At 43.8% G+C, this 26,528-nt stretch overlaps 3 protein-coding genes across 6 annotated transcripts in view; 2 read left to right on the top strand and 1 right to left on the bottom strand.

The window, feature by feature from the left end:
* LOC112572323 overlaps positions 1 to 17,266 on the bottom strand; it is a 39,989-nt gene extending 22,723 nt beyond the window's left edge. The window contains exons 1-4 of the mRNA XM_025251943.1: positions 16,581 to 17,266; positions 7,262 to 7,482; positions 3,798 to 7,031; positions 699 to 864 (exon numbers count right to left, since the gene is read on the bottom strand). Coding sequence (XP_025107728.1) covers positions 699 to 864; positions 3,798 to 6,794 — 3,163 coding nt within the window. The 5' untranslated portion in view covers positions 6,795 to 7,031; positions 7,262 to 7,482; positions 16,581 to 17,266. The remainder of the gene's footprint in view (positions 1 to 698; positions 865 to 3,797; positions 7,032 to 7,261; positions 7,483 to 16,580) is intronic.
* Positions 17,267 to 17,933: 667 nt separating this feature from the next.
* Positions 17,934 to 20,020, top strand: LOC112573780 (complement C1q-like protein 4). Its single transcript, XM_025254383.1, has 2 exons — positions 17,934 to 18,434; positions 19,302 to 20,020. The coding sequence occupies exons 1-2, from the start codon at positions 18,173 to 18,175 to the stop codon at positions 19,700 to 19,702; spliced, it is 663 nt and encodes a 220-aa protein (XP_025110168.1). The 5' UTR covers positions 17,934 to 18,172; the 3' UTR covers positions 19,703 to 20,020.
* Positions 20,021 to 20,670: 650 nt separating this feature from the next.
* On the top strand, positions 20,671 to 23,989 carry LOC112573753 (tripartite motif-containing protein 2-like). 4 transcript variants are annotated; one of them, XM_025254345.1, is made up of 4 exons: positions 20,671 to 20,819; positions 21,676 to 22,311; positions 22,690 to 22,799; positions 23,188 to 23,989. In XM_025254345.1, the coding sequence occupies exons 1-4, from the start codon at positions 20,817 to 20,819 to the stop codon at positions 23,471 to 23,473; spliced, it is 1,035 nt and encodes a 344-aa protein (XP_025110130.1). In that variant the 5' UTR covers positions 20,671 to 20,816; the 3' UTR covers positions 23,474 to 23,989. The 4 variants fall into 4 exon arrangements, with proteins under 4 accessions (XP_025110130.1, XP_025110138.1, XP_025110154.1 ...); XM_025254353.1 differs by having other exon boundaries at positions 22,690 to 22,803; positions 23,188 to 23,376; XM_025254369.1 differs by having other exon boundaries at positions 22,690 to 22,803; positions 23,181 to 23,308.
* Positions 23,990 to 26,528: the final 2,539 nt, after the last annotated feature.

Genomic DNA, 26,528 nt, shown 5'->3' with positions numbered 1-26,528 from the left:
GGTTTTTTTCGAACATTGCTGCAATTGTAAAATGCCCCTCCTTCGCCCCTGATGAGCACCTGATTTATTGGAGGAGAGCAATAGGCTCTGCCTATATACCCTGGACACGGTGGACCACTTTGCACTTACAGTTTCCCACTAGGCTTTAGGGCCCTTGTAGACATTTGCAATGCTGGGTTAAGGGAGAAATACTAAAAATACTGAGTGTGGTGTGCTAATAAAGCTGATGCGTGAAACACACAATTAATAGAGTCGATGGTGCCAAACAAGTGATTACAAATCTTTAATCTGCTTCTAGGGAACTTGGGGAGGCTAAGCGGCCTGCTGATTAATCCATGCCACGACCCACGGTAAACCACTCACATTAGTAGTTTGGTCACGTGACTCGGTACGATACTCTGTCAAAGACTGTCCTTCAAGGTACTTTGTAAGGAGGTCAACGCCTACTTTCTAGTTTGGATTAAAGATGTCTAGCAGTTTGCTAAAGACACCCTTATCCAATGACTGTGTGGTCTGTGTGTAATTTGAACAACCACAACTAATCTGAGGCCATCACTGCTTTGAGTAGTGACACGCTTCATTGACCTCTGCTTACTTCATCAACATCAGTCAACCTGTTCAGTAGGTAGAGACGATAAAATAAAACAAATAACAACAATAATAATAGCCATCGTCTAGTTCACCTGCCTGTAACTTACCCTTTACATTTGTCTCTGTCTCCTGTTTTACACCTGGTGGCCTGTGAGGACCTACGCCGGGATCGCTCTTATGTGGACGGTTCGTTCTCGAGCGTCGGGTCGTCTGACCTTTGACCTCCGCTGACGTTTTAAGAGTGGAATCGGACGACGATCTCAACACGCTAGACTGTGGAAAAACACAGATTGATTAACTTATTAGCTTACATACAGACAAACAATGTTTACGTCCAGCTATCAGAAATAATTTAGTTATATGTATATATAATCAAAGATAATAACAAGCTTTTCATTTTATAACTTTCATTGTTTAATATCCTCGTGACAAGTCGTGCTAACGATAACAAATTGACATCACCTGTGAGTGGTTCAAATACAAAACGAGAATCTCTGCAGTGTGTGTGTGCGCATGCGTTCGCGAGTCCTTTAACCTTTAAAGTAATGTCTTGGCATCAAACGTCTGGTTTCACTACTTTTCCTAGTCTGTGGGATGCCTTAGTTTTCTCAAATGAAAATTGGCACTTGTATGTCACAACAAGAAATCTCGCCTTCTATACATTTCTATATTTCGCCTTGGCCTTCGCTTTATAAACACTTGACTAAAGTCAAACAGCAAATAACGACAATATGGAGAGTCAGGTACATATACATATAAATCTGAGGTAATAAACAGCACTCTTTTTTCTGGCGCTCACGCCATCTAGTAAACGATTTTAACCCCTATTACGACAAATTTACTTAACGGTTTGAGAATTCCTCTGCTCCCAACAATGTGGCATGACAGGTATCCAAGACACTCTGACATCACACGTATCATACTCTACAAAAGACATCTTCTAGCCTCCTACGTGCATTCTGAGGAATCCATTTAAAACACACACAAAACGATGGTCAACGGTTAAAAATGTCTGCTCCTGATTTTATCTCAAGCCTTGCGAAATGGATTCTGTGGCGACGAAAGACGTTTTCTTTAATTAAGTTTTCGTCAGGAAGCGCTGAAGTGACACAACGTGGGCTCGAGTGACACCGAGAAAGATGCTCGTGCCCAGGAATACTTTCTGTAATTCTTCCGTCCGGAAACTGCTAAGTAACGATAAACACGATTTAAAAAAAAAAAAAAACTCTCCGAATTCAATCGGTTTGTAAGGGAAGAGGCAACAGACGTCCCCATGCGGCCGATTGCGTCATCAGCGGGGAATTACTCTGGTGATGAAACGTTGCACTCCGCTCAGCGACCATTAAAAGTTCAAACATTAACAGCTGTGGATTTGGCTAAACAAACATATCTCAATATTGTTTTATAAATAGAGAGAGGACAATAAAACAGTCAGCTCCCTCTGTGGTTTATGGTTTGATTTCACACTTCGGGGGTCACTGTTCCTGAACCAAGACGGGGGAAGCTTCATCTTCAGCTAAAGTCTTTGCGTAGGAAGGACCTGGCGGACACCGAGACAAGAGACCCGCGAACAACATTCTGCCTGAACCTAGTCACGTGTCCTGCGCCTGCATCCCGACTGACAATAGCTCGTAGCTTAAAGGAAAGTGTTCTCCTTCTGTCTGCAAGCGTAAAGACAGAGGGACCTGCTGTTCGCATCCCCTGGCGTATGAACACCGTGTCTGTGTAATAATATTAAGGAAAAAAGGATGGAGGGAAAGAAGAGAGACGAAAGAAAAATGTAAAGAATAGAGATAAAGACAACATATCAACAGTCTTTCCCAGAAAACTTTTGACATTGACTGTTGGTCAAGAAACAGAACTCCAGGCTCGTTTTTACACCCGTTACGAGGCTGTAAAATGGAGAAGTCGTACAGTGAAGTGGTGTTTCCGTTTGTTTCCTTGCTAAAAACCTCAACCTGACCGACATTCCAGCTCGTGGACAGGTTCCAGACAAATGCCGAGGCTGTTTCGCTGTTCCCTCCGCCTGTCAAGGGCTTCGGTGATATGACAACCTCTCCCCCTCCCCTGCAAGCTCCGGTGTGTCAATGTTTGTGCACCGGTAAAAACTCTTCGTTGCCAGGATTGGATGGACACATTTCTAGCTTCTCACCCGATCCTTGTCAACCAGAGCCCATGCGACACGGCATTCAAATAGCCCCGTTAAACTGTCTCCTTATATCGCTCGGATTAGTAAACTGATATCTGGACAAACAATCTAGCCATGAGAGGGAATTATTTCTTGTGGTCACCAAATTCTCGGTGAGCCTACGGGAATGGAACTGACGTGTTTCTTCGTAATGACTCCACAGAAATGTTTATGCCTTAGCGATGTAAACAAACATGTATTTATATTTATGTAACTATGAAATAATAGATTATTTGTATCATCAATCATCTCATTTGTCTCCTTTTTTGTAAAATCTCAAGGGTTTTTTTTTTTTTTGGTAAGTCAAATCTTGTGGATCGTTCTGCGAAGAGAAAGGTCAACGAGAGACCAATGTTGCTGTTCAGAATGATGTCCCCTGTTTCCGATACGTCCAAGGCGTTTTTGAGCTCTGATTGAGATTTACAGCTCATGCAGTCCTACGTACCTCGATAACAACATCGTCAGCACCATCTCTCGCAGTCACGGCGACCTCTGCGAACCCTCCAGCCACTCGCCTTAGCCTTGACCTATGGCCTTTACGTGGACAAGTAGAGGAACTAACGAGATGCGTGACCTGACGGGAGGACGGTTGGCGATGATAGCGCAAAGTACAAACGGTCGAGAGGAGCTGGAGGGGTGGGGGCGGAGGGGTGGGAGGCTTCTTGAAAGGCCAAAGCAGCAGCGGAGACTGTGACAAGGATGGGGGACAAATTTAAGTCTGCGAGAAAAACAAGGCGGCAGCGTAGTAGAATTTGATACTCGCCTTGAGCATTGCAATTTCTTTATTCATCTGCTTTCATCATCAATCTTCACGAAGTACTCTTTTGCCTAACCTTTTCTTTTCTCGCATTCTTTATGTGGTCATCATCAAGCATCATTATCCATCATCGCACACGCGCACTCAGTTCAGAGCTCAGATATACTCTTACTCTCACTCTCACTCACACTCACTAACTCACGAACTCACTAAAAATCGAAGGCCTAGTGGTCATAGACTTATTCCCTTCCAAGTACTCACCTGTTTGGCTGTGCGAGTGAGCTCCGCGTGTTCGTCAGGCTGGTTACCGTCTGTAAAGATGTCTGCCGTTACAGAAGAAGCCGCTAAGCCGTCGTCACTCGACCGTCGATGTCCTCCTCTCACCAGAAGGCCAACGCCTGCTTTCATCAAGTCAGGTCCTGATATCAAACCATCCTCCATCTGACCCTGTCTCACTGATTCAGACAGCTCCAGTTTACAATTGGAAACATCTCTTTGTTGTCCCCACTTGTTATCCGATCCGCAAATTTCCAGTCTCACCTGCAATCGTTTTCCAGTGAGATTCCCAAGGTGGGTATCTGGCTTGTTTATCGTCGGTTTGCACTGTTTTCCATCGTCAGGTGATGTTTCTGATGAGTCTTTACTATTGTTTCCACTCTCTGGGGATGTTGTAGGCGATGCTGGACTATCATCTAGATATTCCGGTGATGTGTTTCGCGAACGTTTACCTTCTTGATCATCAGGAGATATATCCAGCGAGAATTTGACTTCTTCTACGTCGTCATGTGACAAGTCCGGTGACCTCTTGACTTCCTTTACAACAGTCTTATGAATCTGGAAAAGTGTTTTGGTTCCTTTCTCTGTCCCAGGGTTTAGAACGTATTTTTCAGGAAAAGAATCGAAAGGAAAACTCCACGATAGAACATCTCCGGCCCAAGCTTCACCTTCCCCGACTTTCCCTGTGAACTCGGTGTCACTTCTACTCTTGCTTCTTCGCTGCTTTCGAAACTCTTCAAAACTGGGGATACGTAGTCTATGGCGGCTTCTGGGCGGCTCCTGGACCTGCAGGTCTTTCGTCTGACTGGGTGTTTCCATGACATGGCGCATGTTATGTCCGTCCACAAAAGCAAAACTGCTTTGTGAGCTGTCGGAGGACTCACGATCTAGTCTCGATTCCAATCCTTCTTCAAAATTACGACCCGAACTCAAAGATGGCGAGATCAACACTGCCACGGTGCTGTGGCCTGAGTTCCTCTCATCGTTACCATCGCTGCAATCTTTCTCTGGACCCTCGTAAATCATGTTTAGCCGCTCTGCATCGTTCAAAGAAATGTCGACGCTCGAGAAGGATTTTTTCAAGCCTAACTTTCTAACTCGTGATAGTTTTTGTTCCACTGCCTCTATACGACCAGAGAGATGTTTTTTAAATAGCCCATTGTTCAGCAAGAACTCGACTCTCGATGGCGTCCTCTGCCTGCTGCCTGCAGGCGGAATATCCTCGGTCCCACCAGCATCATCCTCGCAGACAAAGTTTTCAGCATTGCTGTCGTTGTGGCTGTGTCGACTTGCAGAACCTCTCTCTACCTTTGTCTTGTGTCTGCTCTGGCACAAAAATCCATGTTCATCCTCCACCAAACTTGCCAGCAAGCTTGGAACGAACATAGGGTATGTATACGATAACTGAACAGAGTTAAGTCCCATGAAATCAGCAAATTTCTCCTGTTTCGCAGTTGAGAGAATAACATGTTGACAAGAAGCCGATTTCGTTTCCTCTTTGAAGGAGTCCTCTATAGTTGTGGACAGTTCCTGGTGAAGATGTTTGACTGTTGATGAGATTGCCTTCTCTTGGTCTGACCCTTTGCCATGATCTTGGTGTCCTTCTATTGCACGTGACTCCGATGTCCGGTAGGTGTGTTTTGTCTGTGTAAGTTTCAATGACCCTGGAAGTGTCTTATTCAGGTAAACATCTGAAGCTTCAATTGTCTTCACATGTTGGTCGATGTCCTCTTGAAACTGGCCAGCTGTATTGCCACTCAGTTTCTCTGTATTTTCACATGTTATGCAAAGGTCTCTGACATACCCGTTTTTAAGACGAGTTTGTTTTTCCTTGCTTTCTTCACACCCGCTTGATTTTAAGCCGCGGGCGTCGCCCAATTGTTCAATACCAAGAGTTACACATCTACCCTCATCTTTATATTCGGGTGGGTTGGAGGCGGATTGAGTTTTTTGGGGGTGCGCTAGATTGATCACCATGTCAGGCTCCCTGTGGTCTCGCTGAGCCTGCGTGGAGCACGTGTTTTCACGAGATTCATCACTTCGCGAGGGAATGTCAAGTTTTAAAGACTGCAAACCCACATTGTCTGTAGAAGCCGAGGGGCTTGCGTTGGTGCGTGTACTGTTCAAAGTTCTTTCTTCATCTGAACATAGCCTTCTCCTTATTGTCTTTTGATCAAAGCTACCGGTGTTTCCTCCTTTTGAGTCAAGGACAAAAGCTACTGAACCCGTTTCTTTCTCCGATTTTTGATCAAGTTTGTCTACTTGATTGTCGACTAAGAAAAGCTCAAGACTCTGCTGAGCTGACCCTTGCTCAGAAATGTCCGAAATGTTGCAGTTTTTCTTTTCTGCTACGGATGTCGGATGAGGACTGCTTATCTGCACAGAATAGACCTTACTGTCTCCTAGCACCTGAGGGTCGAACCCATCGTCTTCTTTAGGAGGGTGGCTGGTCAAGGAACCATTACTTGGTTCCAATTGACTCGGGTGTTTGTTGTCTTCGCAGCAAGAAATAGTTTGAGAATTGTCGAGTCGATTTTCCTCGCCGCTCTTTTTCGTCCTGGCGCTTAATTTTATACCAGAGCGATCTACTTGCAAGCCACATTTCCTCAGAAATCCCACAGACTCTGTTGTATTACTCTGCAGGGTTCGTCCTGACATGGAACCTCGCCGGAGAGGCCCTAGACACGAAGGGAGGACCTTGCTTTCGTGCCTCTGAAAGGAACGCCTCCGTCCCACCGCGTGCACCGTTCCGCAGAGCGCGCCGACCTCGCCCGCGCTGTGTACTTTATGTAACGCGCCTCCGGGCGGGAAATGGATGCTTCCAATGGAGGTTGATCTCGCGAGCCGACCACGTGGGGAACAAGCTCCATCCCCAGAACTGACGTTGATCATCCAAGTGTTGAACTCTGACTTACGAAACTTTTCTTGTAAGAGCTGACACGCTGGAGACAGCTGCTCCTCGTTGACTGTCGTCGAATGCATTATCTTTGGAGTTACTGATCTGACAATGAACACATTTGGAATGGTACACGTATGGAGGAAATCTTGGCCTGACTTAATTTTGATTTATCAGGAGCAAATCCAGTGAAAAAGCAACAAGTTTCCCTTGGACTGATTCGCTCGGAGTTCACGTGGGCGCCACTACGCTTAGTGTCCTTTCAGACGATTTCTGGCGGCCATGGTTATTCCACGTACAGGTTATTTGTGGTTCCATGAACACTGAGAAAAAATAAAAGAAATTTCAATTTGTGTTCTTTATTACGTTTTGATCTCGTTTCATCTTTATTTCGTATTCACTTTTTTCTTTTATCCAGCCACAATCAAAAAAAAAAATACACACACACAGAGCGCGCACGCTCGTCTTCTCAAAACTCGGTCAGTAACTTCAATCTCGCTTTCTAGTGAAATTTTAAAAAAGTGGAATGTATTTTTTAAGCCAGGAAACGTACATGATGAATTAACAGACGACCAAGAGTCCACCAGCCGCCCGTCTGCTCTGTTTGAAGCAAAGTCGACTCGCTGACTAAAGAGATCGTTAGCGAGAGTGAAAAAGAGAGATGAAAGGAGTTCCCGAGGAAATGTCTGCGACAAACGTGCCTTGTCAGTGAGGCCCTGCTGCACCAATCGATTCCATCCAGCCCGCATCCTGAAATATCCGTACCCAAGGCATCTGAAATAGAAAGAAGGAATCGTGACACTGAAGGCTTCTGTTGACGTCCATTCATCTGCACCTTCTCACCAAAGACACTTCACACAGCAAGAGCCACTGCCTGCAAATGTATTTACCTGAGAGTCCAAAGACACTTAGGCAAAGCCCAGAAATACGTTTATACAAGGACAACAAAATTTAAAAAAATCAGTCGAAGACGAGTAAACACAAAGAAACGAATGTTTATCGTTGTGACATCTCGCTGTGTATGCGGGACATAATGCCATGTGTCATTACCTTGTTTACAACGCAGATCGAAATAAATATTATGTTTCCTTTCTCGGTCGCCGTGTTTCACACATTCATTCTTTTTTCTTCTGTCAAACTTTTTTCATGCCTCAAGTGTTCGGACTGAACTGCTCACAAAGTCATTACCTAAAAATAGTGCGGTGAACACGTGGAGGGATGAAGGGGTGGAAAGACCGTCTGACAGAATGGTTCCACCCGTCTCACACTCTGTTAATTGACAGTGCCTGCAATTACCTCCCCCTGCAAACCCCCCTCAAGACGGGTGGGCGTTTCCTGAGTCGGGAGCTCTTTAATGCAATGAGATCAGAAAAGTCTTCTCTGCCATGAGCACCTCCAAGACCTAGTTACAGCGGTCAGTCGTGAACACCTGGACAAAGTCTTCTCCAACATTCGTAGAACGAAGGTAGATTCCCGTGACTATAGCAAATGAGGATGCAGTCTTTTGTCCTACATGCACACTATTCTATTACGAAACTGTGCGCAAGGAAGCTTTTTTAATTATTTTTAAACAGCCAGCGAAGCTCGCTAGAAACTCAGTTACAGTGTAAGTTAATGACATGGTAAAGTTCATTACCAGACAACCTTCTTGTCCTCATTTTTCAAAGGTCCTTTATCTCTGGGTCACTCCAGATTCTAGCTGCCTCTAATTCCTGAGGTAAAGAAAGCAGTGGTAAGTAGTCAGTCCATGGTCATGGCTGTGCAGAGGATGCTGAGAATTTCTTATTCGAACTATGCTAACCAGCTGGCACAAATCATGAAATGAGGATCTTAGAAAATTATCCGTTCTGTAACTGTAAGCTGGTGTAAGGTCGGACTCGGAGGATACCAGGACATCCCTATCTGGCCTGCTACAGGACACAATCCTACCTCAGCTTCTGGTGAGCTAAGGAATTAGACCTCAGTGTCATTATCTGATGATGAGGGACGCAGGGAATTTGATGCTGAAGCCAACTACACGTGTACATTTTCCACTGATATATGTTTGTAAGAGAAACAGAAAGAAAATTATATTTTTGTGTCTAGCTCTGTTCATTATTGCTGTGATTTCCATTAGTAACATTAGAGATAGTAAATAAAGAAAACTCGGAAATTTTATAAAATGTAATGTTGTTAAGAGAGATTGAAAGACAAGGCAACCTGAGATATACAGCCTCACATACTCTATGCTCCTAACACCAGAGGATGCGGTGGGTATAGGCCGTGAAAGCCAAATATTCAAAAACGAAAAATCCCTTACAGAATGAAAACAACTGCCCTGCTTTTTTTTTAAAAAAAGTGCTGAGAAGGGAGGAAATCGTGACGATAAAGTTTTTGTTGTTGTTTGCGATCCAAAACACAGGTGACGACGTGCACCGTTGGCTGGCAGCAACCGTAACTCGCACACAGTCGTGGCGGCCTCCTCCCTCCATCCAACTGATCGAAGAGCTTCTGCGGGAGGCCGGGGTGGGCGGGTGGGGAGCTGCATCGAACGCTGACGAAGTTAAGAATTAAAAATAGCTGCAGAGCTATTTCTGACAAGCCTTCATGAGATATGCACGCTTGGTTCCACCGGCTCGGCTATTTCTGGCGGCAGCTTAAGAATACCTCCACCCTTGGATGCAGTGTTGACTTTACCCGGACTGCCCGCGTCTACCTGACACACGCCAGGTCCCAGCAAAGTAAAAGAACAATAAAAATATTAGAATTGATAACACCATGGCCTTCATAAAAAAACAGCTTGTTCTGTGCTTCCTATATTTATATCGGTCAAGGATGAGGATGGTCATGATGATGAGGATTATTATTATTATTATTATTATTATTATTATTATTATTATTATTATTATTATTATTATTATTATTATTATTATTAATAATAAATATATGTCCCATTGTGTTTGAGAGCTTGCTTAGCGGTCGCTCACAAAACATTGAGCAGTGGTTTCTTTTCTGGAGAAGTATGGGGAGAATTAGTGTTTTACGCCGATTTGAGAAGGGAAAACACTGCTAACAATCCTAATGTCACTAATCATACTAATATTGTTTTCCCCTATTTCATGACCGTTCTAACATCAACACCTGCACAAATATCCACACAATAAAGGCAGTGTCACTAAGTACAGGGTGAAGTCATTACTCCTGGTTGACACAATGCACCCGCGTTACCCCAGAAACTGTGACCGGAGATGGTGTGAAAAAAAAACACCAAAGGAGTAATTTAGGGAAGTACTTTTTATAACCGTTCTCCTGTGTCTGTATTTCCTTTGAGGATGAATTGATCAACCTAGGAGAAGGAGTGAGGAGAGGATTGAATTTGTTCGGGCAGGACTAGCTCCCTTTTCCATCTCCCTTACAATTTCAAACTGTGTTGTAGAGAATTTCTGCAAGCCAAGATAAAAGCCACCCAAAGATTGAGCTATTTATAGACCACAGTTTCCGTGCGTTGTGATGTTGTCCATTCACCTCTATTAATTATTTGGAATTCTAGCTGAACAGTACCGGATTGGCAGGAGCTTGTTGATCGTCGTATCTTAATATAGATATTATTTAAGCCCCTAAGTCAGGTGGAGTCAGAAGGGAATTTGTGCAGTTAAGCCTGCAAGCTGGTTGACAGGAAAGAACTTATCCAAAGCATGTTCGTGTCATGGTATGTATGCCTTGATGTCTAGCACTGTTAATTTTTTTTCTAATTGCTAGGTGATGTTAATTGTATACATAAACACACCTAATTAACGTATGCTCCTATCAGCTGACTGCACAAGTTTGACTTTTTTCATATATTTACACACAAAACCCTGGCCACCACTACTACTTTTCACTAAAAGATGTTGGACCATTGGAAGCTTTAGAATTACATAAACGAGATATGGAAAATGTCGAGGAAAACTTTTTAAAAAATCAGAAAGATAAGAATTCAGCATAAGTATTTGTTTCCCATAAAGCCTTCCTGGGATATATACCAATCTTTTCCCTAGACCCCGGGTAAGACCGGGCGAGTGAACTTTACCCCAAGCACTTGATCAAGTGACTCCAAGGCGGAGAGTTTCCAAGCCCCGGGACATCGACCTTGGCCGGCCATTCTCCATAGCATCCAAGGGTTGAATGATTTGATTGGCTGAAGCGTCCTCACTGCGTCATTGATGAAACGTGACACAAGTCACGTAAACAACGTTTTCCGAGATGGAGGACATGGCTGGCAAGACCTACCTGTGGTCCTGGCCAGACCCTCTCTCGCGCGCACTTTAGCATCGGGTGGCGGTGGCCACCTCCGGTGACTGCAACCGTCGCAAGGCTTCGTTGCTCGAGAGTTGTGGGAGGTGCTGTTCATTCACGACTGTTTCTTCTTCGTAAGACTGCGAAAACAAACGTGACCTTTTGAGAGGAAGCTGATGGCTTAGATGACATCTTTGAAGGGTCTTGTTCGTCAACAGCTGTTTGGCTAAAGACGTAGATTGGCTTGATGGGTACAGTAATAGGTACCCTTTGCTGTGTGTCCACTCTGGGATGTCTTCTCCTGCGTCTTGCGAAATAAATCCCTCAAATTACACATCAGATAAATGCCTGCGTATCGGCTGGTAGATTCAAAGAAAGGTGAAGAACATTTAGGAGTAACGGCCTCGCCTATGACAAATTCAAAACTCTGGGTCATCAAGAAATAGTGAGAAGAGAAATTACAGATTAAATTGTTTCTAGTTGTTTAATACAAACCCAGTAAAAAGTTTTGCGACATAGGAAGTTAGTGAGGTTTACGAAACAGTCATTAAGTGCTTTCTCCGCAGAACTATTGGCAAAAATTGGACTTCTGTCGAGGTGACCGGTTATCAGGGTGGCCTGATAAGGAAGCCAGTTCTGCTCACCCCAGTTCGGATGTCAGATCAGATTAACCCAAGGACTGAACAAAAAAAGATCTCGTTAAACTAAGTTGTAATATTTCCTTTTCGGTAAAATCTGCAACTAAGCTGACTTTTATAAGTCATTTCGTTTGTAACCAAAATATTTTTGAAATACTCTTATTCTATGTAACCTGATTTCCCCTTTTCCTTTTTTTCGCACCTTTGAATAGACCATTGAAGCAAATAGTTTGAAGTAAATCACACGGATGCAGAGTTGATGATGATCATCCTGCAGCTTGTGTTGCTGTTTCAAACAATGAGGAAGATACAGAGGAGGGAAACACTTTCCTTTCATTCCTTTTTTCATCTCCTGTTTTGTTCTAAAACAAAGTGCTTGTCCATTGTACTGACAATGTTTTTCTCTTGACTCAGTTTGCACATCGGGTTTTATCGTGCCTAGTAAATCAGAATTTTGTTTTCGTCGTGAAGCTCAAAAACTGCACCTGCGAAGAAAGGTAATCCAAAGAGGTCATAAATCGCCTCCCTTGGGGGACGGTTCGGATACATTCCGCGGAAAACATTCATATCCTTCTACATGTGGTCAACATGGTGTTGTCTCAAGGTCAGTTGCACCCACTCTACACTCAGACGGTCGGATTTAGTCCGAGGAAACAGATGGAATGAAAACAATCTCCTCCAGCCGTAAGCCACGAAAAACGTTTGTTTTGTGAAATTGGATTACATCCGCACCCATACGGGGGATTGTTTGCTACAAGCTTAAAGTGAAAAACTGGTAGAAAATTCCAAGGACACACTTGAGTCAGATTTTTTTTTCAGCGTTTCTTGCCTTGGGGTATTGAGAACGACTTAAAATCCGTATCCTTGTCGTAAACTGAAATCATAATAACTAATTTTAATATCCATATTCTTTTATTGAAACTTGCTTTGATCATTTATAAAAAGTGACCAGCTGCTACTGTTAAATTATTGCATTTGTAACACCAATCCAGGGCTATGACCAGTCCAATCCAGTCAGTGAATTTACTCAAGCGTGTCCGGTCAGTCCGGTCAGTCTAGTGATGTGGGTAAACATTGTGTACTACACCACAAGCATATGTTGTCTTGGTAAATAGTTAATGCTACATTCCCACAGATGTCTCAACGTCTAGGTAACAAGTGTCTGTTATATAACAAACAAATGTATTAAAGTCTTGGTAAACAATGTCTGTTAGGTGAAAAGCAAATGCCTTTATGACTTGGTGACACAATCACCAGACATCTTTATTTAGAAGTGATAGTCCTCGAGCGAGGTTCTAGATAGGGCAGGAAAAGCAGATGACAGAAATATTAGCCACCACCTGCTCGACTACAACGCACAAGATTTTCTACACGGAAAAGGTCTTCTGGCGCAGTTCGTACCACACTGAGCTCCGAGACGATCAGGTCCGGTTTGCAATCGCCAGCACAAGAGGAAGGGAAGGGGGAAAGAACTCTAAGGAGTTTAAAATAGCTCCAAGCAATAAAATCGTAGGATTGATTGCCCTTTTTCCCCATATCAGTATTTAAAAATAGAAGCTTAATGAGCAGGAAGACAACATGCAGGAAATGGTCGAAAAACGCATCTAATCCATCTATCTAAATACCACGTGAATTGTAAAGTTTCTTCCTGCTAATGGTAAGAAGCTGACGTAAAGGTTAAAAATGAAAAAAAAAGCATTAAACGTTCTGTGAGTTGGTTGGTTCGTTGGTTAGTTCGTTGGTTCGTTCCTTGGTTCGTTCGTTCGTTTGATTTTTTTTTTTTTTTTTTTTTTGTGCGCTTGGAGGAAAAAACACCTCCATGGTTCTTCACACCTAACTTTTTCTCCCATAACTTTCTCCGCTCCCCATCTATTCCAACGCGTCAGCTCCTTTTCTACTTAATGTTTCTCAGTTTGTCTTTTTCCTTTACAATTCTTTATTTAGTACTCATCGAGTTCATCAGACTAATTTCTGCATGTAGAGTTGCGACGAAGCTGATTTTTAAATGCCGCCATTGGATTAGTAACTAGTCTTTAAACAACTTTTATCTTTCGTGATGACGTACCTTATTTCATCTTTTCTTCTTCTCACTTCTTTGAATCGGCCCATTCAATCTTAAAGACAGAAGTATACAGCCTTGATGAGCCTGTTGTCTTGGCTTTTTACAAATATTTGTTAGTCATCATTATGTCAACAGTCATGATGATGGAAATTTTATTTTTTTTTTTTTTTTAAAGTTTGTTAGATCTCATCTTTTCTCTTCTGTCCCTATTTTGCTTCGTCTTCGATAAACGATAAAGTTATTGCTCAAAAGAAGAGACTGCGTACAAGAAAATGAATGCACCCAAAGCTATTCCTCAATAGCTGTAAAGGTACAAGCCGTACGTGTGATTCATGGTCGAATACACCGCCAAGTGCGATTCAAGGGAGAAAACCATTTTTGTATGTTGTTTGAAATGAGTGGGAAGTACTGTCCCCTGTCTCGGTCGTGCTACGACTGCTGTTTTATCCGTAAGTAGGTTAAAGAAGACAGCGGTGTGTTGGTACACGGTGTTGTCCTCGTGTTGTCTTACAGGGGAAGCTAATAGCCCTATGGTTACAAGACTGGCTTCCGAACCCTAAGGCACTACGATGCCCGTGTGATACAGCATACTTCTCCAGTCAACTCACCTGTGTGAATGTTTACCTGAGCTTTAGTCTTGACTAAGATTCGACTGAGAATGTAAGTCAGACAACTAGTCAATCCATCGATGGTCGCCTTAGCTTGTTCATCGATACATAGGTTTAAAATACACTGCTCCAGTACCCAACTAATGGTTTGAAAAGTGAGATCATTTTCAAGAACATCTTGGGTGTCATTTGCTTATTTATTTTATGGTGTATAAAATTCCACTTACCTGGACTTATTGAAAGGTACACCCTCGATCAATAGTTTTGAGATCCTGATTCAAGTTCCGAGTTGTGCCACCACTGTGACAGCTGTTTCGTGATAACAGAGTGATTTAGGACCTGGGATTTGAGATATCTTGCCCTGCAGGTATGTTCCGAAAACCTGCTCCAGTATGCCACATGCGCATATTGTGCACCCCACAACCAGGCTAAGTATAAATTCCATACAGTACCAGTTAACATACTTTCAAATGCGAACATTTAGTCATGTTTCCCTTCATTATAAAAACTATTTTTTAAAGATATTAGCAACATTTTTTCATGCCTTAAAATATCATCATACCCTGAAACAATTATTACGATTTACACTTGTTGAAATAATAGTCCTGTTTGTCAAAGTGCTTAAAACGAAAGTGGAGAGATTGTGATCTTTTCCCATGGCCTTCACAGGAAAGTCATGAATGAGGACCTGAGCACTCAGTCGTCTGTTTGACTGCAACCAGGCATCCTCTCAGCCTCGTGACATCGATCTCACACATCGGCTGACAAAGCCCAACTGTACTTACACTCAGCCATGTCTTGCTCCTTGCCCATTTCTAGTAAAAAAAATTCTTTATCATTCACGACAAATTTTCCAATGGCTGTGATCAAACCATTTCTTTTGCTGATGAAATATTTATGTAATTCTATTAATTTCAAACGTGTGCCGAGGCTGTGGAGGAATACAGAGCGGTCCGTGTGATGTTCCAGACACCGACACAACATCGACCAGGCGGTGGTCTGGCGTTCTGCTTGGCCAGACATGGCTGCAGCCTGTACAACGGCCCATTCTGACATCTCACTCATCGGGTAGCATAGCCAGCATCCATTGATACATAATGCACCCAGCTCCCACAGCTGCACCCACACGTTAAAGGTATTCCCTCGGTAGTTGACAAAGCAAGGCAGGACTGAGGTTTGAACATACACAGAAGTTTCGTAGTCTCCTGTCAAAGATGTATGTTGTTGTGATAGGTGAGCACAACTCAGTCAAAATCCTGATAACAATTGTTTTTGACATTCTAAGACGTAAAACTAATCTCTTGTCTTTGCCGAAAGATAAGGTGGATATGTTGTAATATATTTTGCAGGAGTTGTTCAGCAAATGTTAGGTTTACATAACTTTGGACTTTTCATGTGGAATTCCCACTAAACTTAGCAACAGATTTCTACCGAGTGCAGATTAAAATGTTTAGATTAACAATGCAGCATTAATAAACAATAGGACGTGTCCTGCTTTGACTTGTGCAAGCAGTGGCTAAGGAAACAGTTCTATTCGTTCACCTGTGAGCTCCTAGAATTTGCTGACAAACTAGAAATCTGTTTTAATCATACCTGAGGGATATACATCGCGGGTTACAAAAAAACAGTACACAGCATGCCCACCCAACTTTCTACAGTGTTGTCTCTGTGCACTAAAAATTGGTAAAATATATATATATATTCATGAAAAAAACTAATTAATGAACTTTACCTCAGATGGCCAGTAAGTTGGCTTCAGTTTATATTCTAGTTTCATTTTTCATTATTAATAACGTAGCTATTAATATAGCTGAAGGCAGTCATATGAGACTCCAGTACTGGAGAGCAGCAAGATGGCAATGTTTAGTTGTATCACATTCCTAAAGAGTTTTATAATGGCGAACGTTACAATAAGCACTGCCTAGGGCAGACTACCTGCAAGGCAACTGCATGTAGTGTGTGTATATGTGTATGTGTTTATGTGTATATGTGTGTGTTTGTGTGTGTGTTTGCATGCCAAAAGGTCTATTCGATAAAATGCTGACCGTGTGGATCTGTAAGATATTTTTCCTGGAACGAAACGAAATAAGCGAAAGAAGACGAGTGAAATTTTGATGGGATCTGGCTGTAGAGAGACAAGGCAGAAAGGAAGAAAGAGCCTGCATGAGATTATATCCCCGTTTACTTCCATCTTGTAATAACAGTGAGTCTGACAAAAGATGCATCACTGGCGTCAAACACAACAAAGCACGGCGTCCTACCTGTGATCACATCACCCAGTTGGCGTGTATCGGAACGTCAGGTACTCACCTGACATCCAGCAATCTCGCGTCCAGGTCACCAACCACTTTACTACACCTCGTCGTGTCCAAAATCGCCCCAATGGCCGTCCCACTAGCTCGGTATCCTCCACAGGCTAGTCTTTTTTTCCCCCGCACGTGCAGTTAATTAAACATGCAACAGTCTCCCGAAGGCGTCCTAGCGTGCTCCACCAGTCCGCCGCGGGCTGCCTCACAGAAAAACCTGGCAACACGCGGGTCTGGCCTGCTAGCCTCCGGTCCCTCCATTCCTCCACCCGAGTCCTAGTGCAGGTTTAAGAGGGTAGGTCATCCAGCGGACGATCCATGGGTGCTTCTAGGGGGCTTCCTCTTTTTCGCAGGCATTTGCGACAGAAGTATGGCTGGTCGGGTAGGTCTGCTGTTTCAGACCGGTGGTCGGAGGTCAAGGGAGGCTGGCAATACTTTCCGCACAGAGAGAGAGATCAATCAATAACTTCTCTCTCTCACACACACACAGACCGTCAGGCTCACAAGGCCCGCCATACCTGTGCAGGAATAGATCGCCATCATAATGTAGCCCTGTAAGCGGGGACATTCAGCGGCGATTATGACCAACATCCACAGCGGGTTTGAAGCAGCAGACAAAATCGTTGTGGGTTAGGACTCACTGTGTGCGGACGTTTTGCCGACGGACGTTTCACCGACGGACGTTTCGGAGCCGGACGTTTTGTCGACTGGACGTTTCGCCGCTGGACGTTTCGGAGTCGGACGTTTTGCTAATCGGCGTTTCGCCGCCGGACGTTTCGCCGCATTATGTCAGAGAGAGAGAGAGAGCTTACTTACTTCTCAAAGAATGAAAGTAACTACTAGATTACACAATAATTCTTTATTTCAAACAAATTTTACACACAGACTTCACAGACAGTTCACTTTGATTGTCACAGATTATGCGCAACAGCTTTGAGAAAAAACATTGATACAATGGCGAGAGAAATGTGTGAGCTAACGGTTCACATGAGGAGGGATAGTGAGAGAGAGTTCACTGATACATTGATACGATGGCGAGAGAAATGTGTGAGCTAAGGGGCGTCACACACTTGACTTCGGCTAAAGGTCCCGCGTGAAATGCCGAAATGAAGTGCCCCGCGCCCAAACGTCCGGCGGTGAAACGCCGGTCGGCAAAACGTCCGACTCCGAAACGTCCGGCGGCGAAACGTCCGGTCGGCAAAACGTCCGGCTCCGAAACGTCCGGCGGCGAAACGTCCGTCGGCGAAAAGTCCGTGTACCAGGACTCACAGATGAATGAGTGAACTAATGGGAGGGAAAAAGGATGGTGATGGAGAAAATAAGTGAATGAGTGGATAAAGTCACTGGGTGCGGGAGTGTAAGCACTGATCGACATATGTGATATGTAGCATCATCATAAGTGGTACTTTTTTTTTATTGGGCGCACACACACACACAAGCTGTAAGTTCGTGTTTGTATGATAAAGGTGTAAGTATTGCACAACCTGCTCCAGTTTATCTTTCGAGTTCGATTTTCTCACACGCCAGTGGTCTGTGCAATCGAACAGTTGACGAACTCTTGTTGCGTCTCGACTAACGTTTCGTCTTGAGGTCGGCATGTTCCTGACTAACATTTCCACCACACACATAGCAGCACTGCTGCTGCTGCTTGCTCTCCTCCCACAGCAGATGCAGGCGTCCCCCCGACTGAGGCGGTCGGATGACGAGACTTTGAGGTCTCTGCAGGATGTGGTTCAAGACCAGGCGCGAGTGATACAGTCTCTGCAGGCGAGCCTGACGGCCCTGGAAAGCAAAGTTCAGTCGCAGCAGTCGGCCATCAACAGTCTCCAGGTGCGGGAGAACCACGAGTCCAACGCGGGTATGAGAATCGATCCTCGGCGGGTTGCTTTCAGTTGCGCGGGTGTGAAGATGATGATGGTGGAGAAAGGGATGGAGGCATTCGCTCTAATCGCTTGCTGCTGCTGCTGTTGTTCTCTTGGTTTGCGTGAATGAAATATTTGTTTGGTCGTTATCCTTCCTATATTAGGTTACTGTAACAGTGTGTTTGCAAAGGGTATAAGCTACTATTCCGCTTTTTTTAATTATGTTGTTAATTAGGCATGACTATTTACTGTTGTGAAAGATTGCCTGATCGTTTTGATGTTACCTGAAAGCAGCTCAATGGTTTTGGTGTCGGAATACTCTTTCAGATACCTAATGGCTTAAGTTTTCTAGAATGACATCGGCGCCAAACAAGCTTTTTCTATTTTTTGTTTGGTTTCATTGATTGTAAAAATAATCTGTCAACCAAATTACTAACAGCCTGCTATCATTGTGGACTTACGACACCTTAGTCGTCAGATAAAAGATATAGTGGCTCAAAAAGATTTGAGATAGACATTGAAAGGTACGAGTAAGTTGATAACGTGCGCACAGTGCATTTTAATTCTACTCTCAGTAAAAATTTTACTCTCTAGGCTCTTAGCATAGGCACTTGCATCGTAAACTCCTTCATCTAGTGCTCAGAAAAATGTCAGTCTGCAACGATGACAAAGTATTTAGCTGATATTTAAAACAATGTTTTCTCATTTGAAATTTGTCGTCCTTTGGTTAACAAAGACACTTTCAAATAATGGAGTAATTACATGGGTAGTAGGATGATACTGGCTGTTATATTTACAGTAAGTAAAAACCGGCCAGCAGCGATCACGTGATGATTAACTCGCATTTTCATTGGTCCTTTCAGTGGCCTTTAGCGTCAGGTTCCAGTCTGACGACGAAAGTAACGGCGTGCTGCTAGGCCAGCATCAGACGCTCACGTTCAATGACGTCATCACCAACATCGGCAACGGCTACGACAGCGCGACGGGCATCTTCACCGCCCCAGTGGCTGGCGTCTACATCTTCTTCCTGAGAGTGATGAGCACCAACAGCCATGGCTCTATCGACGTGGTCATCGACAAGCAAGGCGCGCCGCTCGACTTGATCTTCGCCGAGGGTCAGACTGACCCTTACGACCAGGGGTCAGGTCAGGTCACCACTCACCTGGCGGTGGGGGAGAAGGTGTGGGCCAGGCAGCAGTCGGGTGAGGCCGTGAGAGGCCGATGGTACACGAGTTTCACGGGCCTGCTGGTGCATGCGGACTGACTCTCGGTGCATTACTTACCGAGATAACCGAGTAGGCGGGCTGGCCTTCACTCATTTAACACAAACCTTTACGACATTTACAGAAGAGTGACAAGGTGGTGACTTCCCCACTATACTTTGTCGCTCTTTTCTACCCACCGTATGTGATTGTGCAACAGTTTATATCGTGTCCTTGCGTGGCATGCAGAGATACTTAGTTTACACCTATTTGTAAGTAGGCAAGTGTGCAAATCAACATGATGTCACCTATTTTCTCTGCTTTCATTCTTCGGTTTACTGTAATAACAAAGAAGACATAAATAATAAAAAGCATAACATTTACACGTTTTTTTTTAAATAATATGGAGTTGATGGAATGTTTGTATACACACAAGCGGACAGTATGAACGATTAATGCACTTGAAACAGGATCTTTTTTCTGGAGACGAGAATTACAAACGTTCTGACCTGAAAGACAGTCGATAGGTGATCTCATCATCTGATTTCAGGGGGAAAGTGAATTCACTCAATCATCATGAAAGTTAAACATTTATTAAAAACCCATTTCTGATCTGAATTTTAAAATGTAAAGGGATCTAGGTCTCAATGACCTCTTGTGTTAAGGCTTCAGAAACATCTTGGGATTCTCTTGTTGATGCTGACGCTCAGTTAAGAACGCCAATAATTGTATTTGTAGTTAAATCCAAAGACAGTGTCCCATTCCTTTTCTTCACTTTCTTCACTGCCCTGCCATTCCACAACCTAAGCTTCAAAAATGGCGCCTTCCTTCTTTGTGTCCGTCGGTCACTGACCTGACCTTTTGCCTCTTACGTCATTTCATGTGTTCCATCGCGAGACTAGTGACGTAGTTATAGTTTTGTGCGTCATTCGCTGACTTCCTGACCTTTTGCCTCTTGCGTCATTTAATGTCTTCCATCGCGAGACTAGTGACGTAGTTATAGTTTTGTGCGTCATTCGCTGACTTTCTGACCCTTTGCCTCTTACGTCATTTGGTGTCTTCCATCCCGCGTTTGGTGACGTAATCACAAGTTTATGCGTTATTCAACGTCACTTGCCGCCGCCGTGTTCATCTGCTTGCTCTGAGGCTGGATTTTCGCTTCAGCAAGATTAGTAAATGGTGAGTGCACAATCTTGATTGCTCCGCGCCTTGTTCGGTACTGAGATGCACTGTAATCTGTGTTGCCCATCTCCACAGCACCAGCATTCATAACACTAGTCAGCAAGACCTTATTCCTGCCACATAAACTGCGAATGTTGTTGTCTTCTGATAAAACTAATTATGGCGTTGTAGAAGGTAGAAGGTAATGGAGCTTTGTGTTGGCGTTAATCAGCCTGGAGTTTCACCTCGCGATGGTCTCAGTGGAAGACATATTGCCGGTTCAACTCGCCCCGCCCGTGGAGTGTAGCAACGTTTACAAGCGACCTTGACGGTCACCGTGATGGAGATGGCAGTTTTGTAAAGTCCTTCTCACTCGTTGAGGACGAATATGTAATGCTAGATGCCTTGCTGCGTCCCCTCGGAGTCTTCTGAGGCAGACTCTGTCAACTTCACAACTTCGCTAATTAAAACCATACTCACATAGCAGATGAAGGGATGTAGGATCAAATTATTACTTTTTTTTTTTATTTTATTTATTTTTTTTTTTTGTAGAGAGCTGAAGGTGTCGGTGTCAGCAAGGTAGGTAAGCGTACAGTCATGTGAAGCAGAGCTGCTTTACCCGACCTCTTAAATTCGTGACGAAAGCATACTCGGTCCCTGAACATTGTCATCGTTGTTGTTTCTGCTTATTATCGCTTCCTTTTGTTCGTTTTCATGTCGTTTCCTGATTTCGTCCATCTTCTTTTCTTCTATCTTCTTTTTCTTTCTTCTTTGTTCATTTTTTCCCTCACCAGCAGTGAAAACAGATTTATCTTTTCAACCTTGAAGTGCTTTTTATGCACAATCCCATCCCATTTGTTTGTTTGTTTTTAAGGAAGCTGCGCCGGTGGTCAACAGCAACCCTGATGAGACAGAGAGCAAAGAACAAGTGAAACGCTGGCTAGAAAAGAGCTTGAGCCTGTCCTGCGCCCTCTGCCTGGAGGTCTACCGGACACCTAAACTCCTCCCCTGCAGTCACACCTTCTGCGAGGAATGCCTGGAAAAACTGATAGACTTTTACCCAGAGCGCGTCTTCCCGTGCCCATCCTGCCGCCAGGAAATTGAAGTTCCCTTCATCGGAGTGGCCGGCTTCAAGGCAAACTTCTACCTGGACCCCGCGGAGCTGGACAAGGTCCGCCGCCAGTGCTGGCTACACGATGATCAAGAGGTCACCGCCTTCTGCACCACTTGCGACCTCGGCGTCTGCACTCAGTGCCTGTGCACCACTCACGAAAATCACTCCATCGTGGACCTTGGCGAAAAGGAATTAACGGAGAAGAAAACGATGGCCTTTGAGCATTCCAGCAATGCGGTGTTGTCGAAGCCAAGGTGGTGGTCGTTAGCCATGCCGATGGGAAAGCTGTGGACATCGTTGTCCAGGCCGGTAGCTGCCTGCCGGAGCTATGGCAACCTTTTCTGGCCCCGTACTTCGCGCGTTACTCGCGTGAGACGAAGACCAGTAAAACGAGCGGTGAGTGATTACGTGACATCGTGCAACCTCCGGACACGTGAGCGCTTGGCAAATTGTCAAGTGTGACCGAATTATATCTGCATTATATTGCGAGGTTTTAGAGTGTCATTCATCGAGGATCATTCTGGCACTGTATATTACCCTTTAAAAGTCATATCCAATGCGTTTATAAAAGTATTCGCACCCGTCAAGAAAAACCAGCCTGGTTCGCAGCAGATTAACACAGTTTGTTAGAGGCGACAAAATTATCTTTGAAGAATCAAACAGTTGAATGATGTAATGCAAAGTGTGTGTGGTGTTCAAACACTTTTTATGTAACCTATGTAGGTCCACCTGTATCTATGTCTATATTTATATATTTAATTTTTTTGATTGCAGAAAAGGTGGCTTGTGTTTGGAGATGCCAAACGTCTTTTCCGTCAGATGAGTCTCTCCCTTCGCGCTCGAGCGATGCACTTCTTTCGACAGATGATGTACCTGCGGAAAAGGCCAGTGAGGATTTAAGATGAATAGATGAACGATATGTCTAAACCAACCAGTTAGTCCCTAGCGTCATCTGGGATTCTTATTCAGAATAACGATAGTTTAGTTTCGTCATGTTCGTTTTTGCAATTAAAACCTCTAACTAACGTTTCCAAGCGTTTGAAGAAGAAGAAGGAAATTTGAGGCTTTTAGAAGGATAGAATTTTTAATGATTGTATAACGTTTCAGAAGGCAGAAGACAGAGTGAGTGAATGAGGGAAGGAGGGAGTGAACGCGGATTAACCAGCCTTATTGCTAACCATACTTAATGCCTTTCAAGCTAAAAGGAAAGAGGATAAACGAGAGATTTAAAACATAAACATGACTCTTGTTTGTTGGTTGTGTTGACGCCAGACTAGAGCTGCTCGTAGGCGACATCGTGTACAGGGCGACACACGTCAGAGCTGAGGAAAACAACAGTGCAGGCTACAACTTTTACAAGTGGTGGGGGTGGGATGGAGTGCGCCTGAAATACCACAGATCCAAATTCTTTGAATACGTTTACGGAAATCTGGAAATGGAAATCTGCGAATCCGAACATGTGCTGACTACTTTAATGTTTCAATGTTCAAGAAACTATTCGTCACGACTCAACAAGAGGAAGAAGACCCATCGGCTTGCTGCGAGGCACAGAAACTAATGAAAAGCTGGTAGCACGCAAGCACACACACTCATGAACACTACGAATGAAGATGTTACATCTACTAATCTGAATAACACAAATATAGATGTATCATTTACAAATACATCTATAACTAAAGGAACACAAAGCGAAAGTTATCTTGATTAGGTGATTCTTTTTTTTTTTCTTCTTTCTGCCCTCTCTCCTCAAGGTTGTGAACTCTGTAAGTCCTGAACAAGCACGATTACTTCCCTTGAATAAGCATCAGCTCAGTTTCATCTTCGTAGTCCTTCCTTCGTGACATCAGCTGAGGCAATATTTGTGAATCAGTAGGATCCGATCATTCTGTCTCTTTTTCTCTCTATCACTGTGCTCTTGCAGTCAGAACCTTCCTAATCGTTGTGTAACTTGCAGCTAGAAAATGCCTGCTACTTTCCCACTTCATTCCTATTTTTATCGTGGGTTGCTTGAATTCTTTCAATTTATCAGCGCTATTTGGCTAATACTGACTGTGAGTAAAAATTTGTTCTGTAATCCCTTTTGTGTCAGTCTATTTGTTGGTTAATCCTCTTGGCGCCGACAATGAATCTCTTGCAGAAATCTCGGTCCTGGGTGAGCTGACTTTCTTTTCGAAAGTTCGTCGGCACGCGCGGCGTTTAAGTTATAACCCTTGCTTTGTTATTAATTTCTCTTGACTCTTTCTTTCTCTGTTGGCGTGTGCGCGAGTGTTTGTTTGTTTGTTTGCTTGTTAGCTTGTTTGTTTGTTTGTTTGTTTGTTTGTTTGTTTGTTTGTTTGTTTGTTTGTTTGTTTGTTTGTTAACTATATAATTTCACTACCTCTACCTTTGTCTTAATGATATTGTCCATTTAGCCCTTGACTTTGCACTTAATATCGATAATAACAAAGCACATTTATTTTTAAAACTTCTTCACTATACACAGCATATTCTCAGCTCACACAAACACACACGCGCGCACACACACACACAGAGAAACGCCAAAACCACTGGTTCACGGCACTTTCAGACCTACAAATCTGCAGGAGCACAAATACGAGGGTGGTGGTGGTGGTTGTTGTTGTTGATGATGATGATGATGATGATGATGATGATGATGTCTCTATCCAATCTCCTTTATTTCCTGTACTCTTGGGTCTTATACGCACAGATACGCTAAATTAATATTGTCCGCTCTTCATTGGCTTGTTGGCTGTGGTCTTCACACCGTACATCTACCCAGGTGCGATCCTGACGTCTGTGTTGTTGACCGCCACCATTTGAATCTGTTTTTTAACTTCTAAAGTCTGCTGCTGGAGTAGCTGTTTTGATTTCAGTGGATGCTGTGTTATACGATGGTCAGTTTTTAAAGATCACCTACTTTTTTTACGAGAATGTGTACGTGATACATAAGATTGTAATGAAATAACTATGTACGTAAATAAGTGTAATATAGTTTTTCATAATTTCATATTAGAGAGTGAGTTTAGGGGAGCGAACCTCCCCCCTCCTCTATTCCACCAGCTGCCGGAATGAGGAACCTTCCACAGAGAGCTAAAAGGTAGAAGAGTGATGTGTACCACCCTCAGTAACAGAGCCGCAGGAAAAGCATGATGCATAACCCCTCACTCTACAAAAGACCTAACAGAAGGTTATGGGACGACCTTTACCTTTTCCTAAACAAAACCACCTTCTACGACACCAACGACAAAACATAAATACGTAACTTTGTAATACATACACAAGTACTACACACTTCAAACTCTCGCGTGAGTTCTTGTGACCACCGACCGGTGGGGTGAGGACCAGCCTGGCTGTTGCACGCGGTGATAGCTCCAGACCTCAAACCGCGAGTCCTCCCTGGTCCTGGAAGCTAGAGAGGAAGAAGAAATGACGGAGGTACTCGACCCTCCCTACCCTCAGCACCCCGGCCTCCTCTCCCCTTCCCCACGGCCCGTGCATGCCATGCGCGAGTGAGCGGCCATGTCTACAAACCTCCACGCGCGTGCTGCGGATGACAGCAGCTGAGAAAACGCACACAGGTGGCTGCTTGCCATGCCACGAGCTTCACACTTCATTGCTGTTTTCCTCCTTTTTTTCAGGACTTTAAAAGCAAAGGAAAAGAGACAGGCTGAGAGATAGAATTGGGGAGGTGGTTAGAATCTGTTGAACACAGCATCATATAACACTCGTAGATGTAACCTACTGACGTACACATGTGTGTCAGAGTGGATAGGGTGAGGGACACGTGCGTGGGTGTGTGGATGTTCCCGTGTGCGCAGTAGTTAAATGTCATGTAAGGTTCAGGTATGTACATAGGTGTACCGTCAAGTGTGAGCAGAGTTATTTCAGTTGGATTTTTTTCTTTTTTTTTAAACCTATGAATATATGAAACTGTATGCCTATGATCCTTCTACGCCCGGCTTAGTTGGACGCGAGAAAGCTTTTATCTCCGTCGTCCTTACGGCTGTCACATGTCAGGGACAGATAATGTGGTTTATACTTTATGAGTCGGAGCGACTCATAACCCGGGCAACCAAACCTCGCTCGTCTGTTGAACCAGAAACTCAATGAAGAGGGCGGCGGTCGTTTGCCGCGGGCGTCGGCCATTAAAGTGAGCGCATGTACGCTCCTCACACCAATTTCAAATGAAATGTTAATGACAGGAAAACGGAGTTGGTAGTGTGGTTCCCTTGCAGATTATGTTCATGCTGCACGAAGTACATTAATGGGGGATGCCTTTGAAAATCCTCGTGCGTCAAATATCTTGCGATTTTTAAAACTTTTTGTGAAGGTTTTGTTTTGATTTGTTGTTTGGAGGGAGGGTTGTTTTTATCTGTTTTGATACGAGTTTTGGTATGCGTGTGTCTTTACTATTTTCAGCTGTGAAAATATTTTCTGAGAAATTGCCAATTTTCATATAGTAACGTCAGTGTTTTTACATGCTAAAGATCTATCTGTATAATGTATCTATCTCTGGCGTTCTTTCATGTGCTTTCTGTTTTATTTGCCTGCCTCTCTTTATCCCCTCTGCTTTTTTTTCTTTTTCTTTTTCTTTTTCTTTTTCTCCCCCTTCC

The sequence above is a fragment of the Pomacea canaliculata genome, linkage group LG1 (genome assembly GCF_003073045.1).
Source record: "Pomacea canaliculata isolate SZHN2017 linkage group LG1, ASM307304v1, whole genome shotgun sequence".
Taxonomy (NCBI): domain Eukaryota; kingdom Metazoa; phylum Mollusca; class Gastropoda; order Architaenioglossa; family Ampullariidae; genus Pomacea; species Pomacea canaliculata.
Note: the sequence above shows the minus strand (reverse complement) of the source record. Positions and strands in the feature narration are given on the sequence as shown.

Coding starts and splice junctions, on each gene's coding strand:
- LOC112573780 (XM_025254383.1), top strand. CDS start 18,173: ATGTTCCTGACTAACATTTCCACCACACACATAGCAGCACTGCTGCTG. Junction 18,435..19,301: donor GAACCACGAGTCCAACGCGG/GTATGAGAATCG, acceptor TGGTCCTTTCAG/TGGCCTTTAGCGTCAGGTTC.
- LOC112573753 (XM_025254345.1), top strand. Junction 22,312..22,689: donor GAAGACCAGTAAAACGAGCG/GTGAGTGATTAC, acceptor TTTTGATTGCAG/AAAAGGTGGCTTGTGTTTGG. Junction 22,800..23,187: donor ATGATGTACCTGCGGAAAAG/GCCAGTGAGGAT, acceptor TGTTGACGCCAG/ACTAGAGCTGCTCGTAGGCG.